Source organism: Anolis sagrei, chromosome 1 (assembly GCF_037176765.1).
Source record: "Anolis sagrei isolate rAnoSag1 chromosome 1, rAnoSag1.mat, whole genome shotgun sequence".
In the NCBI taxonomy this organism is placed as follows: Eukaryota; Metazoa; Chordata; class Lepidosauria; order Squamata; family Dactyloidae; genus Anolis; species Anolis sagrei.
In genome coordinates, this window is record NC_090021.1 from 62627683 (window position 1) to 62651786 (window position 24104).

A 24104-nucleotide genomic window follows, 5' to 3' on the forward strand; every position below is an offset into this window, starting at 1 on the left:
AAAAGCCAATTTAATGACCTAGAATCAATTTAAACTGATGAACCTGGAATGGAGAAAGATTAGTTTAGCCATGAAGCTAGATTTCACCTGTTGACTACCTTCTCAGCCTTCCTTGGATGAAACTCTTGAGTGCAGTCCAGTAACTGGGTTGCTTCCTAACACACTATCTACTGGGTGGTAAATCCATGGTACTTCCAGCCAATTCCCAGGATTTTATAAGTGAGAGCACAAAACTCCTGGTCTACTTATTAGGGTCCAGAATTAATCAGTCCAAACCTACATGTGCAACAGTCAGGAGGTTATGGACAACAGGGTCATTTTATGTTTCTATTAGCATAAGGATATTTCTTTGGAGGAGAGGATAATAATATTGCTTTCTTAAATAAACAATTTTTCCTTGAATGTTATTCAACATGTCAGTGTTGCAGAGAATGATACACTGAATATACAGAGTTGCCTGAGGGCTGAGAAGGGCGGTATACAAATATAATAAATAAATAAATATTATCCATACCTACAACTCTCATATTTGCTGTGTTCACATCCCTTGGTAACTTTGTCTGCCCCTTTTCTTTGGGTGCCTAGAGATTGTATTTCTAAATGCTCAGCTACAGTGCTACAAATTTGAGGGCTGGTGAAAAATTTCATTTGTGGAGAGATTTCTTAATAAACACAATTCCCTCAGTTTAGCTCCCCAGCCTATACCTACACAACCGGAGAACTTTGGGCTTAATTTGTAAACATTACACACACACACACACACACACACAATTGTTGTTTTGAAAGGCTTGCATTTGTATGCTGTCTTGGGATATCTCTATATAGTGTGGGATATAAATATTGTATTTTAATAAAATTAAAATAAATGCAATAAGAGACTCGTGTGCAAGGAATCTCATTACATCCTGGATCTTGAAAGGCAGGTGCTGCTGAGCCACATCTGCAAATTGTAAGCATTACTTATTCTCCTACACACACCACCATACATCACTCGAAAACTACCCTATCCATTTTTATGGCATATGACTCCGGAGACCCCAGACATGCCATCAATTTAATGGCTATCACTTCTGTAATTGTCCCTCAGCTACCTCCCCAGAGACAAGTTTATCACTGGATTCATTTTTTAAAGACAAATAAATTGTCAAGCCTCTAACATTTGTTCACCCTTTTGTGACACCCCAATGCAGCATTATAGTAACGTAACACAACACACCCCATGTGGTACCATGGATTGGCAATTCCAAGGACATTTATTGTTATCTTTCATTTGCTTGTATCTCTTTGAGGAGCACATATATATTTAAACGACATGAATGGCATATTTTAACTCTGCATCCAAAAGCAGTAGGATGGGAGAGTGGATGGATGGCAGACGAGGGAACAGATAAAGTTACTGATAGAGACCAAATGTTCAGAATCTCACACCTTTGTCTTACAATCCTAGGATGTTCAAACCCCTCCAAATGCTTCCTGATGCAGTTGTTGTTACTGGTTTACATTTCCATGGTGCAGGGAATCCGCTCTAGGTTTCAGTCCAGGCTTTCTAGGAGTTTTCTGGGGTTCTGAACATTATTCTTAGTTGGGTCAAGCACTACCTTTAAATCTAGCCAAAATCCGGAATGGCTTCACTGCCCCAATGATATGGGAGCCCTCAGTGGCCATTGTCCTCATTAAGGTTATCTTGCCTTAACAAGGAGTTTTGAAATACTAATGTTTTAGCTGATAGCTCACATATATCAATAGGATAATTTATCTGCTCTGAGTTTTAATTATATTTTAAAGATGCTATCCAAAACACTGAACCCATTTCAGGAACCCACTTCCAAAACATGGAAGCCTCCAACCATTCCTGTATATTCTTCATCTCAAAGGAACTGTTGCCTATTCCAGTGGCTGATACTTTAGTTGTTTTAGGAGTTTCTAGTACTTGGAGGAAGAGAGATAGAAGAGACAGTGACAAAACACAGGATGGGTGCAACTACTAGAAGATGCCATCATTTGGTGGTGATTTGCTGATGACTTCAACTTATGGTGACCCTATGAATAAGAGGCTTTCAAGGACCTCTATTATCAATTGCCTTGCTCAGGCTTTTTAACTTTAGAGCTATGGTTTCCTTAACTGTCAATCTAAATGTGCTCTTTCTTTTTCCCCACTGCTACATTGCCTTTCGGTTCCTAATGAAAATAGTCTTTTCCAGTGGACCATGTCATCTCATGATGTGTGAAAACTATAACCTTAAGTTATTTGGCTTTTACCACTTCATCACATGGCACTTTTTTAGCCTCCAAGGACACATTCCTGCCAGTCCAGTGGCAGATGGGCACGTTGCCCATCACACAACAGAGGTCCTGCCCACAACCTAGGAAGCTTCCCTCAAAACACAGGATCCTGTTTCCTCCATGTGATGAGGGAAGCATCGCACAGGGTGACCAGGTTGCCCCTCATCCCTGCCGTTTCACCACGGAGGCTGGTGAAACAATACTGGGAGGGAGTCCCCCATGTAACTCCTAGAGGGAGTTAAAGATGGATTTGTTCTATAATTCATTTGGCATTTTTTATAAAATTAATCTAAGGAAGCAGGCTGAGTGAAGAAGAAAAGCCTCATTTAGAAGGACCCTTCTATCATCCACATTAATTGCCTTCAAACATTTCATTCTCATGCAAGAGCACACACATCACACAATTACCATGTAGAACAAGTCTTGTTAAAATACACAGACCCCACTCTCTTTAAATGTCCAGTGTGTTGCTTGTTTGGATTTCAGTTGATCTTATGTGTGGCCTTGCACTATAGCTGTCAGAAGTTTCTGAAGAATAGAATGTAACAACTGGATGTATGATTTCAAGATGTATGCCCTATACACAAAGTAAAAAAAATCACTGTGAATTTGGAAGACTGTGAAGAGGACAGTTAATGTTTTACTGACCTCTGGAGGGGAAAATACTATGTTCTCACATAACTTCTCAATTAGCTGTTAATGGTGGTTCTTCAAAATTTCACTCTAAAAAAATGAAAAATTTTACACAAAAAGAAATAATGCAAGTAATGGTAGCATTAGTAACACTGATATTTCACTGTTTCTGCTGAAAAATCAGCTGCCTTTGATTTTACTTATGCTGTCACACAGTAATAGCCAACCCAAGGAAGAGAATTTCAACATCACTGTTAGGAGACCAGTTGCATTTGTTCTTCTTTCAACCATCATATAGTCAACAGTTCCAAGAATGGTGACTGCACTTGCTTGCTTTCCCTACTACCTCTTACTTCTCTACTCACTTTGCCTTGTATACCATGTCTCTTAGTCTGTTTTAGCATTGATATAAAGAAGCCGTTTTGGAAGCTGATTAGTTAAAACATTTCCCATTATATTAACTGCACAGAGACTGGCAATGCTCCCAGACTCTGGAATTCCCTCCCCAGAGAGTCCAACGTGGCCCTATCCCTGCTTGCTTTTCATATGCAGATAAAAACATTTGTTTGCCATCAGGCATTTATAAACTGATGAGAGTTGAGCTTCTAAAGACAGAGTATTTGGGATTTTAAGATGGGTCTTTAAAATACATTTTAATATTTTTAATATTGTTGAATAACACATTGTTTTTTAACTTTTGTATTTATATTTCATGAGTTCACATAGTTTTTAATTATCATTATTTTATATTTATTGTTAGCCACCTTGGGAGAAAGGTGGGATAAAACAACATTAAATAAATGAATAAAAAACCTAGTGGTGGGATCTGGAATTCTAAAGATCTTCAAGATTTTCTCATCCTGCACCAAAGCACCAGTGGTGATTTTGAGTAACTTTCAGGCCTTACAACTGAACTGGTATGAGACTCCTAATATGATTGTTTTATCAGAAGTGAAGCAGCAATCTTCTGTGCACTTACTTGAGAGTAAGACACACTGAATAACTGACAAAACATTCAACGTTCAATGACTAGTGATAGAAAGGCCTTTTGCTTTGCTTCCCCTTGTCTCTCTACTCTGCATCCTTCATAGTCTTTAGTGTTTGTTCTTCAGTTTTTAAGAAAAGCTATCATAGCTCTTCAAGGCCTTTATTTATTAAATTTTCATAATAATTTTCAGTAAAAACAATGCTTAAGACAGTGAAAACAAAAATAAGATTAATGCTACAGTATTAATTACATTATTTAAAAATACATGATTAAAAATAAACAGCATAAACTAGCTAAAACCTACATAAACAAGCAAGTCAACTTAAAAGCATATATATTATACAAATAAAAATGTGTTTCCTTGTTGGGGAGAGGACACCAGGGATAGAGCTAGACTGGGAATGAGTTCCAGAGCCTGCAAGAAGCCACCAAGAAGGCCTTCTCTCTCATTTCTGGCTCAGGTGCCTCTGATGGTAGCAGAGGAGAAAGTAATGTGCCTTTGACCTCCCTAAATAAAATCCAACACTGCAGTCATCGTTGATTTATTATTTAGCATCAAGGAAAATAATTATTGCTTTAACTCATTATCAAGCAGGTGAACTGATTTGTTTTGTTTCTGAAAGACCACATTGCTTCTCAAATGAAGCAATGTGGTAATTTTGTATGCCTTTAAGTAAATTCAGCATAAAGAACTCTCTTTTAAAATCAAACAAAAACAAAGCCTCCATCAGGAAAGGACATATGATGGAAGAATGAATTTTATTGCCATTAGGAAAGAAAACTGAAGTTTTTAAATAAAACAAGAGTCCAAGATCCACAGAAGAGTGATGTCTTTGTAAGTCAGCCAAAATGCACAAAATACATCGCTCAAGAAAAGTATCATTCTTTTGTGATTTTGTTGTATTTGCTCATGGCCAACATGGTATGAACAAAAATTAGTTAAATATTATGGAACACTGCAACCTTCTGTTCATTTTTGCGAACTGCAGTTTATCTTCCATTGGAGGGCATCTATACATCAGACCATTGTATGTAAATCCATATAATGCGATTTGAAACTGTGTAGATTCATATAATTCAGTTCAATTGAATTAAACTGCATTATATGGATTTACATTGACCATATAATGCAATTTCAAACTGTGTTATATGGCAATGTAGATGGGGTCCTAGGAATAAGAGACTTTGTTATACTTATTCTCAATAAATGACTTTAAATTGTGAACATTTTCTTATGAACTAACACACCTTGGGATTTGCAGTGTAGAGGTGGACATTTATAAAACTTTCAGGTGGAGAACTTTGCAAACTACAAACTCCAAGATTCTACAGGCTGGAATCATTGTAGTTAAGGTGGAAAATAGCATTATGACTGTAATGTGTGAGTGGGTCTCTTGGAATGTCTAGGTAATACAGCAGTCTTGCTTATCCAACATAAATGGGCTGGCAGAATGCTGGCTAAGTGAAAATGTTAGATAATAAGGAGGCGTTAAGGAGAAGCCTATTTAAACATCAAATTATGTTATGATTTTACAAATTAAGCACCAAAACATCATGTTTACAACAAATTGACAGAAAAAGCAGTTTAATACACGGTAATGCTATGTAGTAATTACTGTATTTACAAATTTAGAACCAGAACATTGCAATGTAATGAAACAGATGTGGATCCGGGTAGGAGACAGACTGCACTGAATACAGAACGTTGGATAAGTGAAGATTGAATAAGGTATTAGGTAAACCATTTTTTTTTTCAAAACTGAAAATATACTCCTGGCCAATTCTTTTTCTTCTTCTTCCTTTTGACACTTCTGGTCATCTGTGTGTCTCCCTAAGAGTCCCACAAAATGTGAGTGCGAGTTCCATGTAGTTGCCTGCTCCAGCTAAGGCTATAGTTCCAAGTTCACTTCCTAGCAAAGCTTTGTAAAATTACTTTTGGAACACCAACTCTTAAAATCTCCCAGACCACATGATCAGTGAGCATCCTGGAAATTGGTACAACAATGAAGTCATGTTTCTATCCTTTGCTAATTAAGAGTTAAATTCAACTGAACTCAGATAAATATACATACATTTAAAGATAGTGAACATCAGCTGTAGAAATCTATGAGTATTGGGTCATGAGCAGAATTTATTGCTAGAGACCCATGTATTCTACTCTATCCTATTGGTAGAAAATCATCTTCCAAAGTTTTTTTAAAATATAAATCTAAGAATAAATAAAATATAAAAACCCTTATAGGTTGAGAAATGAAGTGAGTATCAAATGAAAAACAACATTCACTTTGATTCTTGGTATTGCTGTGCTACCCATTCTACACATTCCCTGGGAAATGTTATCATCATAGTGATAATACAGAGTAAGTTGTGTTGTTGTTTTTTTTCTCTCTCTCTTACGTTTTGGTCAGCAAACATCCACTAACTCCACTAACTGCACAAGTGCTAGCTGCTTTCCTAAGAAAGTTCTGATTTTCAGCAGTGCTTTTTCTGTAAGGGTCATAGTTTCATTCCATTTATTCTTTTCTGGGCTTGTGTAGGTCACCAAGTTCTCACTGTACTGCAAAACCAACTTCAAAAACCTGCAAAAATGAAGACCAGGGGGAAAAAAAGCCTGCTAAACCAAGTTTTGATTGTAAATAAAAGTTTCCAAAAACTATTGATTTTCCAAAAGGTATTTTTCTCTGGTTTTGCAGACCTCCAGAAGTACAGCTGATAAAAACAAAACTTATAACTAGGCATGTTTACTCCAAGCGAGCCCCATTATGTTCCGTGATGCTAGTTCACTCGCCATTGTATTAGGAGTGGAACCTTAGACCATGTTGGCCGAACACAGATGCTATGTTGGATAAATTTAACTTTTGTGGTTTTATTTCTGTAGAAACACAGCCACCAGTTGCATGGATATAAGTATGAAACATCCCCATTGTGATCCTAATCATCACCAAGCAAAGTGGGGAGAGCAATTTGGATAGGATTAATTTTTATTAGGATTAGATCACTGAGAGAAAAGGTTTTATCCTGCAATTCACATCAAAGCATCATTGTTGTTGTTATTACTATTATTTTAAAACCCCCACTATCCAAAAAAACATTGTACATAATATTATAATGAACTTCCACAACATGCCCTGGATCATTTTTGAAGTTTTAAACTTCAACTAAAGTGGGGGAGGAGGGATAAGTAGGAATGCTGCAAAAGATGGAAACATCAGCCCGACAGTATTATCTCGGGGGGGGGGGGGGGGCATGAACAGGATTGGTGCTGGTGCTATGCTAAGACTCTCTTCACTTCATGCATCATCATCATCATCACTATCATGTGTCTGGTAAGAGGATGTGTAAGAAATCACTCAGGCAATCAACTGAATGACAGTGAGAAAAAAAGAAGTTACATAAGTTACTTTAAACTAGATTGTACTCACTTTAGGTATTGCTGATAGTCTGAAACATTTTTTTCACAAGCCGCATAGATACTGATTAATTCCAGAGTAATCAAGATTAAAATGAGCTGTAACACAGGAGACAGAAATCCAATACTGGTGGAAGAAATAAAAACAACAGTCAGATTAGAAAAGTGATAAAGTCTTAATGAAGAAGAAAAAACAGCTTTATATTATGTTAGTCTTCCCAAAGAAGTCAGGAGGGAAAAAGAAGAAATCAGCATTGTGGACAAGGACCTTCAAACCTTCTCATTTTTGAATGGCAAGATATGGGGGTGAGATTTGGGTGTGCATACAGTTTGTGTGTGAGCAAGCAAAAGAACATATTAGTACATGAAGAAGAAAAAAGTATGACATGTGTCCAAATGCATCAGTGTGCACCTGTGGACCTTGGCTTATCACTTATTCCCCCATGTGGCAACTGGAAGAACTGTCCTTTCTTGATGTAACCAATTTTACTCTACAAGTACAAGCACTGCTACATATAACTCTACAAAACAGCAGTTGATTAAAGTCTAGACACAAGTTTCTCCAATGTCCATGCTGTGAAAGGACTCGCTAGCAAACCTAACTCAAGGAAGCCTAGAATGGCTTAGGGAATACTGTGGAGGGAGACTGCAGGGGAAAGCAATGTAACAAAACCAAAGGCTTGTCTCTGTGAGATACAGATGGGGGTTGAGTATGATGCTGACAGTGAAGTGCTGGAATAGAGGCAGCATAGTTATCAAGAGAAAGAGCTGACTAGTTTAGGGAGCTGCAATTGTGTGCTCCATTTAATTATTTATTACATGTGTCTTAACATTTGTAATAATTATAATAATTGTTTTAATCACTTCCACTGCTGTTATTAAGCTTGGCAGGGGTGGTGGTACTTATAGTGAATTATGTTAGATCAAAGACATCTATTCAATAAAAATGAAAACTACACAGAACTAACTTAGTCTGGACCAAATCTATAAAATCAACATAGTTATGTAGAACATTTAAGATGTATTTCATAAACCATCCATTAAACAATATTTTCCATGGAAGTTAGTTTTTGTTCCTTTTCAAAATAAATAAAATAGAACTTGCTTTCTTCTCATGCACAGATAGTTGTTCCGCTGGCGTGATCGCAGTGACTTGTTTATCCATTGCTTATGTCTCGCTTCACATGTAGAAATGACTTGACATGAGACCTGGTGGCACTGGGTACTTATTTGACGAAGCACTACAATGATTTCCAGAACCGTTCGTGGGCAGAAAAGGACAGGGATATGCTTGCCACAGAGTTCAGTCAGTAATCTGAAAGGCACAAACATATCTTATTATTTTAGAGCAGCAGTAAAATATTACACAGTAACCTGGTCATCTTGGAATTAGTGGCCAGGTCAGTAACTAGAGATATGCAATGTTAGGTTCAAAAAAATACATGGCCACATACAGTTTTAGACAAGACTATCACTACCAGTCTGCATAATCTAAGACAGGGGTCCTCAAACTTTTTAAACAGAGGGCCAGGTCACAGTCCCTCAAACTGTTGGAGGGCCACATTATAATTTGAAAAAAAGCATGAATGAATTCCTATGCACACTGCATATATCTTATTTGTAATGCAAAAACACTTAAAACAATACAATGATTAAAATGAAGAACAATTTTAACCAATATAAACTTATTAGTATTTCAATGGAAAGTGTGGGCATGCTTTTGGCTGATGAGAAAGGATTGTTGTTGTTTGTTGTGTGCTTTCAAGTCGTTTCTGACTTAGGTTGACCCTGAGCGAGGGCCGGGTAAATGACCTTGGAGGGCTGTATTCAGCCCCTGGGCCATAGTTTGAGGACCCCTGTTATAAGACAACATTTTTTTTCTATTCTGTTTGTTTGCTTAGATGTATACTCTGCTATTCAGACTCAAAGGCTCTCAGAGTGGCTTACAAATTACTAATTTGCTCTCAGGCTTAAAAACTAAAGTAGTAACAAAGAAGGAAAAAGGAATGGTTGTATGGAAGGGTATTTGCTTCTCCCTTTGAGGCCAGGGCAGTAGCAGTTGGGATAGAGGGAGAGTCTTACACCTGCTTTTTAAAGAATCTTTGAGATTCTGTCTTCCAATCTCTCCACTATTTCTCCATTTAGCTGCAATATGTGTGTGTGTGTGTGTGTATCTATATAAATAAAAATGTAATGTTCATTTGTGGCATGAACATAACTCAAAAACCACTGGGGGAATTGACACCAAAATTGGACACAATACACCTAACAACCCAGTGTCTGTCCTTCACTCATAAAAACACTTAAAAACACGGCAGAAGGGACTTAAAGAGCCCCCGAAAGCTAAATGACGAAAAGCTAAATGACAATACAGAAAAAAGGGAAGAAAGAGGGAGGGAAGGGGAGAAAAAAAGAAAGAAAGAAAGAAAGAAAGAAAGAGGGAGGGAGGGAAAGAAAAACGGAAAGGGAGAAGGAAGCATGGAAGCAAAGAGAGAAGGAAGGAAGGAAAGAGGTAGAGAAGGAAGAAAGGAGAGAAAGAGGGAGGGAAAGAAAAAGGGGGATGGAAGGAAAGTTAGAGAAGGAAGGGAGGAGAGAAGGAAAGAAAAAATAGAAAGAAGGAAGGAAAGAGGGAGCGAAGGAAAGGGGGAAGATGGAGAGAAAGAGGGAGGGAAGGAAAGAAGGAAAGAGAGAAGGAAGAAGAGAGACAGCAGAAGAGAAAGAAAAGGGGGGAAGGAAGGAAAGAGATAGAGAAGGAAGAAGAGAAGAAAGACAGGAAGGAAGAAAGGAAAGAGGGAGTGAAGGAAGGACGGAAAGGAGGAGAGAAAGAGGGAAGGTTGGCCACAGCAACACGTGACGGGTACAGTATAATACACACAAACACACACACACCATAGTGTAGCATGTTCATGAAACGAATTCTAGTTAGGATTACAAGAGTGAGTCTCACTTTCCACACTCACATACTCTCTCCCTTCTTTGGTGCACTCTTGAGGATTTCAGAAGCTTTTATTCTGTTTTTGATTAAACACATCTTGCTATAACATCTGAATCAAATTTGGCAATTTTTGAAATGCAATTTGTTACTTATTTTTATTTCTAACATAACTTAGTAACAGTTATTTCCTCTTAAAAAGTAACACACATTACTGTTTTGATACTTTCAAAAATTCAAATGTCAAAATGCAACAGCAACCAAATATGACACAAAATACCTCTAAAGGCAATACTTTCAAATTAGGAAATGTTCCTTTTTTAAAATAGTAACTAAGTATATAACCCCTTTAGAAATGCTATTATTTTAGTTCCCAATCCCATAATTAATCACGCATAACATTGTTGCTTGTAATATGCTGGAATGTTTACATGAAGCCACTGGGAGAGATCATCCACAGTTTTGGAGTGCAATGTCATTTGTATGCAGATGACGTTTAACTCTCTTATGCCTTTCCACCTGCTGCTAAGGAGGCTGTTCAAGTCCTGAACCGATGCTTGGCAGTTGTGATAGTATTGATGAAGGCGAACAAATTGAAACTGAATCCAGACAAGACGGAGGTAGTCCAGGTCAGTGGTAAGGCTGAAGAGGGAGTTATAGCCACTGTTGGATGGGGTTACACTTCCCCTTAAGACACAGGTTTGCAGCTTGGGAGTGATCCTGGACTCATTACTGAGCCTGGAACTTCAGGTTTCGGCAGTGGCCAGGGGAACATTTGCACAAGTAAAACTTGTGCACTAGTTGTGTCCATACCTTGAGAAGTCAGACTTGGTCACACTAGCCCACGCTTGTTACATTCTGAATAGACTATTGCAACACACTCTATGTGGGGTTACCTTTGAAGACTGTTCGGAAGCTCCAAATGGCTCAACAGGCAGCAGCCAGATTGATCACCGGAGTGACATATAGGGAGCACACAACCCCCCTGTTGTGTCAGTTCCAGTGGCTGCGGGTCTGCTACTGAGCACAATTCAAAGTGCTGACTTTAGCTTATAAATCCCTAAACGGTTCCGGTCCACCATACCCATCCAAACGCATCTCCCATTATGAGCCAGTTAGAGCATTAAGATCAGCTGGGGAGGCCCTGCTCTCAGTCTCACCGCCGTAGCAGGCATGACTGGTGGGGATGAGAGACAGGGCCTTCTCGGTGGTGGTCTCTCGACTGTGGAACTCCCTCTCCAGTGAGATTAGATCAGCCTCCTCCCTCCTGGTGTTTACAAAACAACCAAAACTTGGTTATGCAAACAAGCATTCTGTGAATGACAACAATAATGTAGCAGATGGATGACAACCTTGGGATCAGTACAATGTCAAAATGGTTTATCTATGTGTTTGATGGTTTATAGTTTTTAATGGTTTAATTTATAGTTATATGTTATTATTTTAGATGTGTGATATACTGTTTTTATTGTATGTAAAGCACTGGATTTTTGCCATTTATTTGATGTGAACTGCTTTTCTCACCCCAGGGGTGAGAAAAGTGGTATATAAATGCAATAAATAAATGCCACTTTCAAGGCAGCATCAAAGAAAATCCTGCATCACAACTATTTAGTGAAAAAATGCCAACTGCAAATCAATAACTGATGAATTGGGCTTGGATCCATTAATCTCTTAAGATTAAATACAATCACAAGTAAGAACAAAATATTAAGCTGTAGTTATTTAGCACCAGAAGTAGAAACTTCTCCTGTCTTTGTAGTTATAGTGTAAAACAAGATTACACAAACCTGGAGGGAAGTTAGGGTCAATTTTATGATGTTAAAGTTAAATCATGCAACCTCAAGATGAATTCTGGTGTCATAATATGGTATATTATTCTTCCAAACCATCACTTATGCTTAGATGTCAGGGAAAACTCTTGTTTGACAAAGCAGTAAGTTCATTAATTGCACACAGGTAGTTAATTGTGTTTCAGATCACTTTCTAAAAGGCTACAGAACATAATGCAGATTGAGTATCCCTCATCTGAAATGCTTGGGACAAGAGATACTTCGTACTTTGCTTTTGGGAGGAGATGGGGGGAGGGGATTTTGGAATGATTACATAGACATAATAGACAGTGAAGCTGAATCTAAACACAAAATTATTTTGTGTCATATATACCTTATACACATGGTCTAATGGTAATTTTATACACTATACTTTAAATAATTTTGTGCACAAAACAAAGTTTGTGTACATTGAAACATCAGAAATCAAACATGCCATTCTTTCAGCCACACATGTCGATACTTTTGGATTTTGGAATTCCAGATGAAAGATACTCAACCTGTATCTGAATATCACCATTATATTCACATTTTCATACACAACATATTCATGTGGCATACCTGCATGAAATCATTCTGCAGCAGATCACAAATGATGACAAAATGATGAAGGCTACGGGGAATGTTATAAAACTAGCTTACTTTTCTGTTAGCAAGCTGTTCACAGGATCAACAAAAGGTCTTAAATTCTGAGGTAAGTAGGGCTGCAGTTGGGAGAAAATATCAGCAATCACTGAAGTACAAGGAAAATCAACATCATCTTTTCTCGACCTTAAAAAAAAGAACAGAACAAAATGAAATAAAATGAAGTTAAGCTACTTTCAGAATTTCATTCCAGATTTGTTAAAAATATACCTTATTTAAAACATCAAATCACTGACATCAAACAAATGTTAATTTTACAGAAGTAATTCACAGTAGTAATTTTGCAGTACTTAATTTTTCTAAATTTTAGTCAACAAACAACAAATTCTTGAGTGAGTCATACTGAGCAGAGTTCTCTCCAAACTTCTTATGGAAAAATCATAAAACCTGATAACTTGGTGTTTTACCTTTTAAAACATATGCAAATGCTTTCTTTCACTCCCACAAATTTTGCTGTGGTCAGTATTATGTATCTCTTACAAAACTACATGGTTCTTTGACCAGCTCTGCAAGGTTTCCTACAGTATTACTGAAAATGATTCATCATATGTAATTAACTATTGCCAGTAAGTTCACCAGTCTGGACAAAATACATTCCATCAGATAACTTCAAGAATAGTTTTTAAAAACATACCGTAACTGTTCTTTGCTACTTCTAGCTATGTCTATTTTTGTAATGTTGGTTCTTTGTTTACATTGCCAATGAACTATGAATTGTAAAGTTGCCTCTGCACTTTCTCCTCCACAAAGTAGAAGATAGACCTGAAGGCTTAAGAATTTTGAACTTGATGTTTTTGCAAATTAGATCTTTATTACTTTAGAACCCATAGGTTCTAAGAATCGTGATGACATCATTTACTTTTAAGATTACAATAACTTGCTGCCATTGTGATTTTTTGCTCTCTAGGACAGGATAGGACAGGAAGTCAATTTAAACACATACATAGATATAGAGAGACACACAGTGGAAGGTAAATGAGGCTACTTTGTATCCTCAGAACAAATGCTATTGTCTGCAGTGCCCCTGTTCCCCCATGTTTTCACCACATATAACTGGCAGGGAGAGCCATCTGCATGCAAGGTGTTTCTCCACGATATTGGACTCTGGCTAATCTGGGCAGACTCAGATGAAGCTATTGGGAAATAAGGCATGTGGCAATGCTACATCTCATACACTCTACCTTCTAGCAGAGCTGGGCTTCTTGATAATAAAATTAATAATAATAATAATAATAATAATAATAATAATAAGTGTATATTCTGCCCTATCTCCCTGGGGGGGACTCAGGGTGGATTCTACCATACAAAAAGGCAAACATTAAATGCCTCATTAAAATAACAAGCACCAATATAATAATCCAAAATAACCCCACATCTGAAAACAACTTAAAACCTAACATCTACAAATTTATTTAAACATAATCAATCAAAAATATAAAATGGTATATACAACCTGAACATAAAACATCCACATTGATTACAGAAGCCAACTACATTTCAACAAGTTATGTGGGTTGTTTGTGTGGCCACTAGTGATAAGTGGGTTAGCATGGACTGACAGGGCCCAAATACAGTAATCACTCTCAACCAGAGGTCCAATAGAGCTCTCTCATTGTCTAATCCTTCTCCTCTCCATATGCTAATGAGCAAAAACAAGTCTTCAATTGTTTTTTGAAGGAGAGGAGGGAGGGGGGCATCTTTATTTCTTTTGGGAGGGAGTTCCAGAGGTGAGGGGCAATCATGGAGAAGGCCCTCTCTTTAGTTCCCACCCGCCATGCTTGAGATGGGGGTGGGACTGAGAGCAGGGCCTCCTCTGCGGACCAGAGTGCCCGAGCTGGGTTGTAAGAGCAGATGCGATTGGTCAAATAGCCTGATTGTATTGGAAACAAGGAGAGCAATGTCTGAATAATTCTACCTCCCAGAAAAACCAGAAAAGAAGTTATGGTCTCAGAATTTACATTTTCATCACTGTACTCTGAGACCAGGAGTGGGAGTGTGTGGGCATAATGTATGTGTGTGCAAGAAAAGAGTATATGGATGCAGGGGAGGAAGTACAAGTATGTGGCATGAATCTGTGATGTGCGCATGCACCAGGAAACCATCCTATATGGCTCTATGTGGCCAAGGACAGAAAAAGAGTGACAGCTATCTCTTTGATGTAAAAACTGTCTTACTGCACAAATGCACAATCTATCTCAAGTCCCCCACAGGTAACTTAAATAGGCTTAATTGTTAAATTCTAGAAATTCTTCCTGCCATTTTGGTAGGTGAGGTTGTGAGAGGCGGTCCAACACATCTACAGACTGGAAACGCTTGTTTCTTAAGAAAAAAACATTTATCACATTCTGCTTCCACTATACAAATGTCAAACAGGAAGAAAGAAAAACAGAGTTACCCTGCAATTTCCTGAACTTGCTCTTCAGACACTGCAGGAAGATCAGTCCATGTATTTATGCTTCTTATGCAATTTAGTATCTAGAAATTGAAAAATAACCCTACATAGAAATTGGAACTAATTTTTTACTAGAAGACATTTCAGGTGATTGTGCAGGGAAAAACAATACTCAATGACATTCTGACTTTTATCCAAATTGTGGCCTTATCTTCAGAAAGTGCTGGGAAATGCATTAAGGAAGAATGGAGGACTAATCTGTGAGCTGTGTTCCATTTCAGATCCCAACCAATATTTTATATTGCCAAGTATTTTCTGGCAATCATTCCTAGGTTAAAGTCACAAGTAACATAGATCAACTTTTGATTTTTTTCCCCCTGTAGCAGTCTATTTTTATAAACTTTGGAAGTAATATCAGACATTCATTTTTTTAAAAAAAATATTTTATGAAAATGTTAAAACTCCAGAGAGAAACAAGAAGTAGTTAATGATGATGCACAGTGCCCTAATCCTTTTTACTTCCCAATTAAGACTAGGAATCAAGATTTAAATTCAATAGTTTAATTCTACAAAGTAACCAATGTCCAATCAAGAGAAGCCAAGATAATGCCAAGAAAAAGTACCACGTTTGATTGTCTCTGAATCATGGGTTGTATAGTCCCAACTGATGCAAACATGCACATGCACGCAAACCAAGAAATCAAAACTTTCTTTAGTCTTCTCTCTCTGTAATTTCCCTTCCTTTTGTTTTCCTCTTTTCTGTACACATTTCCTTGTGTTCCCAAAACAATTTCCACTTATTCTGCTCATTCTTCCTCCCCTTCCCATCTCTTCACGTCAGCTTGACCTTTTTTCTTGATCTTCTACACACTTCTTAGCAACACTTTAGTAACTCTTATCTCTCTCACATTCCTTCATTCTTTCCTTGCTCCCTCCTCCCTTCTCTTTATATTTCCTCTTTAACCCATTCTAACTTTGTGAAATTCACTTTACACATTTTCTGGTCCCAACATACTGAGACATTCATTGGACACTGAACATTCATTGAACATACATTTATGGGCAATTCTGAACAGGATTTTAAAGTCCATAATTATAGTTACCTCAGAGTCCCGGTATTTATAAGTATTTTGCGATAAACTCATTATTGAATAATAATGAAAAAAGGCTATGTACCTGTTTTTTGAGTTGGGTTGCCGGATGAAACTTGGAACAATAGTGACTTCCACAGTTCATGAGTGATTCCAGTAATGTGTGGTTCTGGTTTAAAGAAGAGTTGCAGTAAATGATAAAATGTTTAAAGCACTCTTTTGTACACAGTTATATATTGAATCGCACTGAAAATAATGGTACTGGGTTATATGAGAACTACATAAAAACATACTGAAAAATGTGTAAACTATATTGTATCATAATATTTTTATGGAACTTAATCATTCATATAAATGATCTGAAAAATAGAGAGAAAAATCGGCACATATATATTAATAGGAATAAGAATCTGCTATATCAGGGATTTATGCCCAAATACTCTTAAGGTATCAGACCATCTGAGCTGGATCAGTCCTGGCTAGGATTTGGGAGGGAGACCAAGAGGAAATACCTGGCACTGAAGGCCGTATTTGAAAATGAAGCAAGGTAAAGTTAATCTTGCCAAGAAAACTCTGTGATAGGGTCAATGAGAGCTTCCTAACCTTCAGAAGTGCCTTTGCAGGAAGTTCTAATAAGCTCTAGTGGAAAACATCATTTAAACATGAAAAAGTATTTATAGCAATCTGCAGCAGTGTTGTAAAAATGTGTCCATAAAATGTACAGATAGGTGATAGAAGTGGAATAACAGATGTTCATAATTCCAAATGATATGGATGCAAGAATTGAAAAAGGATATTTTAATGTAGTACTGCGAAACCTGGATCTTACCTTGATGGGTTCAATTTCGCCATTAGAAAACCTGCACAAAAGTGTGATAGAAAATGCAAGAATAGAATTTGCTATTTCTCTTGGAAAGTTCTTTAAACTGTTCTCTCCATGGCTCAGATGATCTCTAACACGAGGACCTTCTTGGTGATTCAAGAAATCCCAAAGAAATTCCTGCAAAAATGTTCACACAATACAAGAGTCTTTGTATTAATTGTGAAGATTCTGTATATTGTAAATGTCAGTTGGAAAAAAAAATCAAATTTGGAGCTTGGCTTGATATTTTTGCTTCATTTCTTTCAGAGGAGATATTCATCATGCTTCTTTCAAGGTATTTTATGAGGTCTAGGTCTTGTATTTATATTCCTTCAATTTCTCCAGTATTTCTTTCACTCTTTTTTATTAACATAGTAAATCTATTATGGAGCAAAATAAAGAATGGCTTCAAATGTAATATACAAGTTATTTAAAGTACCTAACGATAAACTATTTAGTAGCGGACACTGTAGTACTAACACCATACAATATCATACAAACTTAATGCGACTCTATGCTATATTATTAGTGTATATTTTAACAATGTGTACTAAGAAACTGATTCATGATAAGGAGCTAAATATTACTGCAACTGCTTGCAAAATTCTATTCAGCTCTACTCAAAAAAAAGTCCTTATGGGAAATAATTCAAAGTAAGTATGTATAAGATTGAACCCTTACAAAGCTATCAAATTCAAGCTGCAGTTCAAAGAAGCAAAATCCATTCCCATACCATTGTCGGTTCACCAAGTAGTAGAGGAAGTTGATTGGTTTCTTCACTGTTTAAATGTTTTGACAACATCTACATAGGAAAAATAAGAAATGCCAGATACTGAAAGACATAATGTTCTGGAGTTAAAATACAGACTAAGCAGAAGCTTGTAACTGAATTCCTAAAGTAGTATCATACCTAAATAAAATCAGAAACAGCTGTTAGGCTCTGCCTACACACCCCTAAAACACTTCCACTTCTTCCTTGGCTACACCTTTTTGCTGTTATTAGCATGAAGTGGTATAATTATGTTCTGAAGAAGACTATATTCTATCTAGTCCGGTACAATTGATATGAGATTGGCTTTCCTGGAAACTATAAATGGGTTAATTTATATTAATTAACTTTGTTTGATCACAAACAAGGAACATGGCTGAATCATACGAAATCCCACAGGTCAAGAGGTAGAAAACGAGTTCTCTAGTACTGGTTTTTGAGACCTAACATCCAGTACTTTGGGGGATTAAACAGGATCCTACAAAGGGCTGATTTCCCATTACAACTCTGGGAGCTAATAATAATAATAACTACTACTACTACGGGGACTAAACAGGTTGGGAACCACTGGGTTAGATAGAATGATCCTGCCCCCTGCTAAAATATTTCTATTTTGCTTCAACATGAGCCCAGATAAGGAGTTAAAACAGAAACATATTTATATTTTCAAAGACAAACTCCATTTGTTTTTCTTTGCATCTCAATTTTATTTTTTTAATGTCCAATTATTGTATGTTGAAGAATCACATAATTAACTTACCTCATCAAAAGTTGTATATAAAGAAGATGACTAGAAACACAAAAAACAGGCATTAGTAATGGAACAGTTTATTTCCAGAGGAAAATCACACTGAAATTTTATTGACTAGTGGATTGTAAAGTCATTGTGCATTCAAATTTAAATTTAACTTTTAACCAGCAAATATTATGGAAACACTACAGTGAAGTGGGAAAGCTACACTGAATATTTTACATCCCCAACAATTATTGTAGACAGCACAATTGGTTCCATCACACAAAAAATGCACATTTAACCAAAAATACCATGTTTTGGATGGTAAGTGTTAGGAGTTCTATGCAGTCATAAAATTCCCTGTCAGAGTGGAAAGGACTCTATTAGTTCCAGTTAAGGAGCCAGACATCTTCAGATAGCTGTGGTGGTCTTCTCCAGGAACAAGAACATGCAAACCAAATAGTTCTTTCCAAAAGGAAGGTTTTTTACTTTAGTTGCAACAGAAGTATAAGCATAGTATATAATATATACAATCTCTCTCTCTCCAATCCTCATCAAATACAGGGTTACTACAACCTATATAATAGTCTCAGCACTAGACACCACACCCCAATTACAATGTCACTCGTGGTTAAGCCTGAGACACCGATCCTGTTATCACTTAAAGAAATGCTGTGTAACTCTGTAATATTTTAACTAAGAAGGAACAGCACTGTGAAGCATGTTTCCGAACTCACTTCTGCTAGCTATATTGTGTTTTAGCGAACCAGATAATATACATCTGAATTGGACTGTTATTTGATATTAGCTAAAGACAGAGCAGAAGAAGTCAAAAGAAGTAAATGGTCAACAATAAATACCTCAGCTGTCATTAATCTGCTTGGACATTTATTAACAGTTGTGAAAAGCAATCGGAGTCCACTTTCCAGCTGAGGAAGTAACAATATGACACAGTCGGCAAACCTTAAAGAAATAAAATGCTAGAGTGATTTTTTTTAATTTCTTCTTTCACAAAAATGTTTGCTTTTTCCAAGCATAATATACTAATGTATTGTCTATCAAGGACTGTACTTAATCTCTGCAGCATGTTGTATGGGTCATATTTCTTTTAAACAATTGTCAGAAACCACATGCAGTGGGAAAGGGGACGGTTTAATGTCAACATTTACACATGCTTACCCCTTTATTGATGTATAAGGCCTTCTGCTGCAATAGCAGGTCTCAGTTACTCTTGCAAACAATTCAAGCTGCACTTCTGTGCACACTCAGCTAGAAGAAAGACACACTGAATCCAACAGGACAGCGTCCAACTTAGTGCCCTCAAGAAATGTTGGATCACAATTTTCATAAATCCGAATAAGGAGGACTATAGTAGCTGGGTATGATGGAGTTTACAGTGCCAAGCTGAACACATCTAGAGACCACCCATTTGGCTAGGGTCAGCAGGGGTTACTTCTAAATAAATATACATAGGCCTGGCCTAGCAGTTCCTTCAACTGAATAAAGTGTTATGCTTTGCAACTGCTCTGAAGTTAGAAACTGGAAGTAAACGTTATTTAATTCTACATTCCTAAATCTATGGAGAAATCCAAGTTAACCCAACAATCTAAAGAGTGTGTCTATTCCAATATGTTCTAATGCATTGAATAATTGCCTATATGTAAGCCGCCTTGAGTCCCCTTTGGGGTAGAGAAAAGCGAGGAATAAATAGGGTAAATAAATAGAGAACTTTCAAAGTACATTGAGTTGTCTGTCTTTGTAACAATCTATTTACTGAAAAAGTGTGACTTCTCTAATTCCTTGAATAATAAGCTCTTATATATAATATATGACTACCAGCATCGTAATTTATGACAAACAGAAAAACGGGCCCTGAAAAGGAGAGATTGTAGCCTTGGTGACAATCGAGTAATATAAATGTGATATCTGCTTAAAAAATAATTCTAAGCCTTAAGTCATTAATAAGTTAAAAATAAGACTAGGACTATTGTTACCTGGATTGTCTAAATGATGTCAAGGCAGTAACCCAGAAAGGAACCATGCTTCTCAACACAATACTTGATTTCATGACCAATTCTTCTGCCAATGACAACAATTCTTGATTAACATCTGGAAAACAGAAAAAAGGAATAGGAATACAAACTGGAGTAAAATGTTTCCAGAGCTTAGAAACAATTTGTAAACATTAAGGCTACCCACCACACCTTACTTTTAAGGGCAATAATGGTATAATATATTTATTAAAAAGCATAAGGAAGGTAAAGACTACTATCTTAGTAAGTAAGTAAGTAAGTAAGACAAACTTTATTTTTATCCTATCTTCCTGTGGGGACTCAGGGCAGCTTACAACATAAAAGGCAAACATTCAGTGCTGCAAAATACAACAATAAACTAAACAATTCAAATATACAGTACAGAAAATTTGACCAAAACAACAACAAAACCAAATCACATAAGAACAAGAATGACAAGTTATACAATATTAATAAAAGCAAGATTAAAAACAGGTTAAAAGCCATGTCCAAATTCCATTCCTTATTTCATAATGATGGATCTTTAAACATTCACATCTTCATATGCCTGAGTACATTGGGAAGTTTTTATTTGCTTCCTAAAGGAGGAATACATATGAGATGTCGAAAGTGTGCAAATTAACATGTGCTGTGTATTTGGGATTTTTTATGGCTTGAGCTCTTTACTGAACATATACTAAAGGCAAACTGAGATTTATGTATAATGTATATATGCATAAAGTCATATATGATAGTTGGTAAGATCTCTTAAAATTGTATGCTATTCTTTGCTCTTAAACAAACACCTGTAATATGTACAGACAACAGTATCAGATACATGCCATCTCTTTTCCTACAGCTGATTACTGTTGACCTACTAAACATGATTCATTCACAGAGACTTAGTTTTGCAAGAATATTACAGTTTCCAGACTTGGGCAAATTTAAAAAAGACAAACAGAAAATCTTTAAGGACCACCATGAGTTGTGCCAAATCATTAGAACAGGTGATATATAATATTGCTTACCTGGAAAAATATGCAACTCTTCTAAGCCAGTAAAAATAACATATGGTCGATGAACTAAAGTAGTTAGACTTTGCAGAAGGTAATTTCTTAACAATTGCCCCAATCCTGCTGTTAAAAAAAGCAGCATATAGAAATATCTAGGGGAGAAATATGGCATGCGATAAAGTTAGAAACAGTCAAATCTGAGAGACAAGAGTATTAAAAGATCACCATAGGTACAGGAGGTACATAATAATTTAGCCACTTGAGTTCATACACTGCCAACTTTCCAATTAGACTGCAACTAGGGACTCTACATGGGGCTGCACCTGAGAAAGACTCAGGAACAAATATGCTAAATGTACCTACTGACTGATGGAACACTCCTAAGAAACACACATAACAATGGTTTTAAATGATTCACACTGGTTGCCAATATACTTCTGGTTTGAATAGTGATTATATCAATTCTTGAGGGAGTGCCTTTCTCTATAAGTGACTGCCAAAGAGCTGAGGTCTAGTGGAAAAGTCGTCTTTTGCATATCACTGGTAGAGGTACTTAATATCTACAGTGGTATCTCATTTGGGGAATAGTTTTTTTTTTTGGAGGTTCGAAAAGCGTCCATACTTGTATCATTTTAGCAAATAGTTTTGCAAGATATATATGATTCAAATATCTTTTCCCTAAGGTCAGAAAAGTTGTACAGGCAGAAATACGTTTACTATGTAAACCTTTTTAAAGTTTTCAACAAGTTGTTTTCCTATATTTGATTGTCCTTCCATCACTCTTCTTTCTAATAAATTACACTAGGTGACAAATCAAATCCACAGTTGAAAACTATTTCAACTGAAGAGAAAACCAACATGAAATATGAAAAACAGGGATGAAGGAAGGTATTCAGGAAGGTGGGTTACTGATAAAGGCTGTTTGCCCATTAATGAAGATAAAAGTGCTCTAGCCCTTTGCAAATTTATGCAGCAACTTTGAGCTGGTCCAACTGTGGTCCTGTTACTATCATTTCCAGCAATGAAAATACAAACAAAGATACTAAAGTGCAATTAATTTAGTTTGTGGAACTTACTTTACAGGGATTTCTTGCGGTGATGCAAACCCATGCCACAAAATATTGCGGAGATTTAGACCATCTGGAGATCCAATGAATACTCTCAGAACATCCATCTAGTTTGGATAAAGGACAATGATGTCAGTAACCATTTAAGCACTGACATAGTATCAGTGTCACATACTGGAAGACAGAGGCTGTAAAGAATACAAGCCACCTATATCCCTTTCCTAGAAAAACCTTTTTGTTTGGCAAGAGTTGTAAAACCCAAGCCACTCTGGATTCTACTCAATCAAAATGTACAATCCTATGTGCACGAAACAGTTACCTAAGCTCTAAATGTACTGAAACTCTGGCATAGCGTCAGAGGAACAGGTTAGAAAACACAGCTACCTACAGACATAAATACACACAAATAGTACCTACGACTCCTAAACCATGCATTGAAGATGAGCAACAACTGGTTGTTTTTGCACTCCTTGCCAACCAATTTGTTTCAAGAAACTGATTTAAAACCCATGAAAGTAAAATACTTATATATAATTACTTATGTGTTTTAAAAATCCCACACTCACCACTGACTGCCCAAAGACTGTAGCAAGTTCCTGAGATGCAAGCAAATCTCTCAGAAGAAAAGGACATTCTTTCCCTATTAATAAGAATACCTAGGAATGAATAAGAATGTCTTTTAATCACTACCTAGGAATTAACATTTTATTAACTTCTCATAACTTTCAACAAAATAAATGACGTTCTTCAAAACATTTTCTTGATTTTAAAGTATAATTTGAAATAAAGGCAAATAAGGAAGACAATCCACTGGAAGGTTTAATGACTTAAGTTGAATCCTCTTCTTCAGGTAAGGAGTAATGAAACAGATTTATAACTGTAACTTTATCATTTGCCTAAGATGTAGACATCAAAGTATTAAGATTTGGCCAATGTTTCTGCCTAAAAACATGCAACACAAAACCCTCATATTGTCGAAAGGAGAGAATCAGCTGCTAATTATATTCAACATACAACCTTCTGATTGTTAAACGAGGAAGTGAAATACTGGTTTTGTAGTTCAAAAAAGACCTTATTAACCTAAAGCTTGGCAGTGTCTAATATTTTGGCACTTACATCACCCAAGGCTCGCTCCAAGCATGATGTTAGCTTCATTAAGCTCAGGGCAATGGCTGTAGCATCTGGATCCTTTATGGTATGAAGCATTTCAAGAAATATCTGCCATTTGGAACATCAAGAGTAATAATTTATCACTTTTTCCTAGAGCATTTGTAATAAGATAGCAGAACAGTCAAACTTCAAGTATATTTTGGGTGGAACCCCCTCCCAATACTCTTGAACTACCATTTTATTTACTATGAACAAAATGAGCATTCCCCTTTCATAAAGAATACTCCAGGTAATTATTTTATCTATATATATTTCCAGTCGTTGCATCATATA

At 36.6% G+C, this 24104-nt stretch overlaps 1 protein-coding gene across 4 annotated transcripts in view; it reads right to left on the reverse strand.

Annotated features, from left to right (window-relative positions):
• Positions 1-24104, reverse strand: part of ERMARD (ER membrane associated RNA degradation) — a 30218-nt gene that overhangs the window by 801 nt on the left and 5313 nt on the right. The window contains exons 4-18 of one of the 4 annotated variants that reach the window (XR_010909433.1): positions 23778-23879; positions 23228-23317; positions 22671-22768; positions 21610-21746; positions 20564-20678; positions 19430-19532; positions 18597-18626; positions 17801-17869; positions 17035-17205; positions 16291-16374; positions 15118-15197; positions 12720-12848; positions 8419-8628; positions 7327-7440; positions 2932-3006 (exon numbers count right to left, since the gene is read on the reverse strand). Coding sequence is in view for 3 of the 4 variants with exons in the window: in XM_060753771.2 (XP_060609754.2) it covers positions 6309-6483; positions 7327-7440; positions 8419-8628; positions 12720-12848; positions 15118-15197; positions 16291-16374; positions 17035-17205; positions 17801-17869; positions 18597-18626; positions 19430-19532; positions 20564-20678; positions 21610-21746; positions 22671-22768; positions 23228-23317; positions 23778-23879 (1707 nt within the window). In the remaining variant the exon portion in view is untranslated. Of the gene's footprint in view, positions 1-1234; positions 3007-5472; positions 6484-7326; positions 7441-8418; positions 8629-12719; positions 12849-15117; positions 15198-16290; positions 16375-17034; positions 17206-17800; positions 17870-18596; positions 18627-19429; positions 19533-20563; positions 20679-21609; positions 21747-22670; positions 22769-23227; positions 23318-23777; positions 23880-24104 lie in introns of those variants that run through there. The other 3 variants (XM_067465546.1, XM_060753771.2, XM_067465542.1) reach the window with 3 other exon arrangements.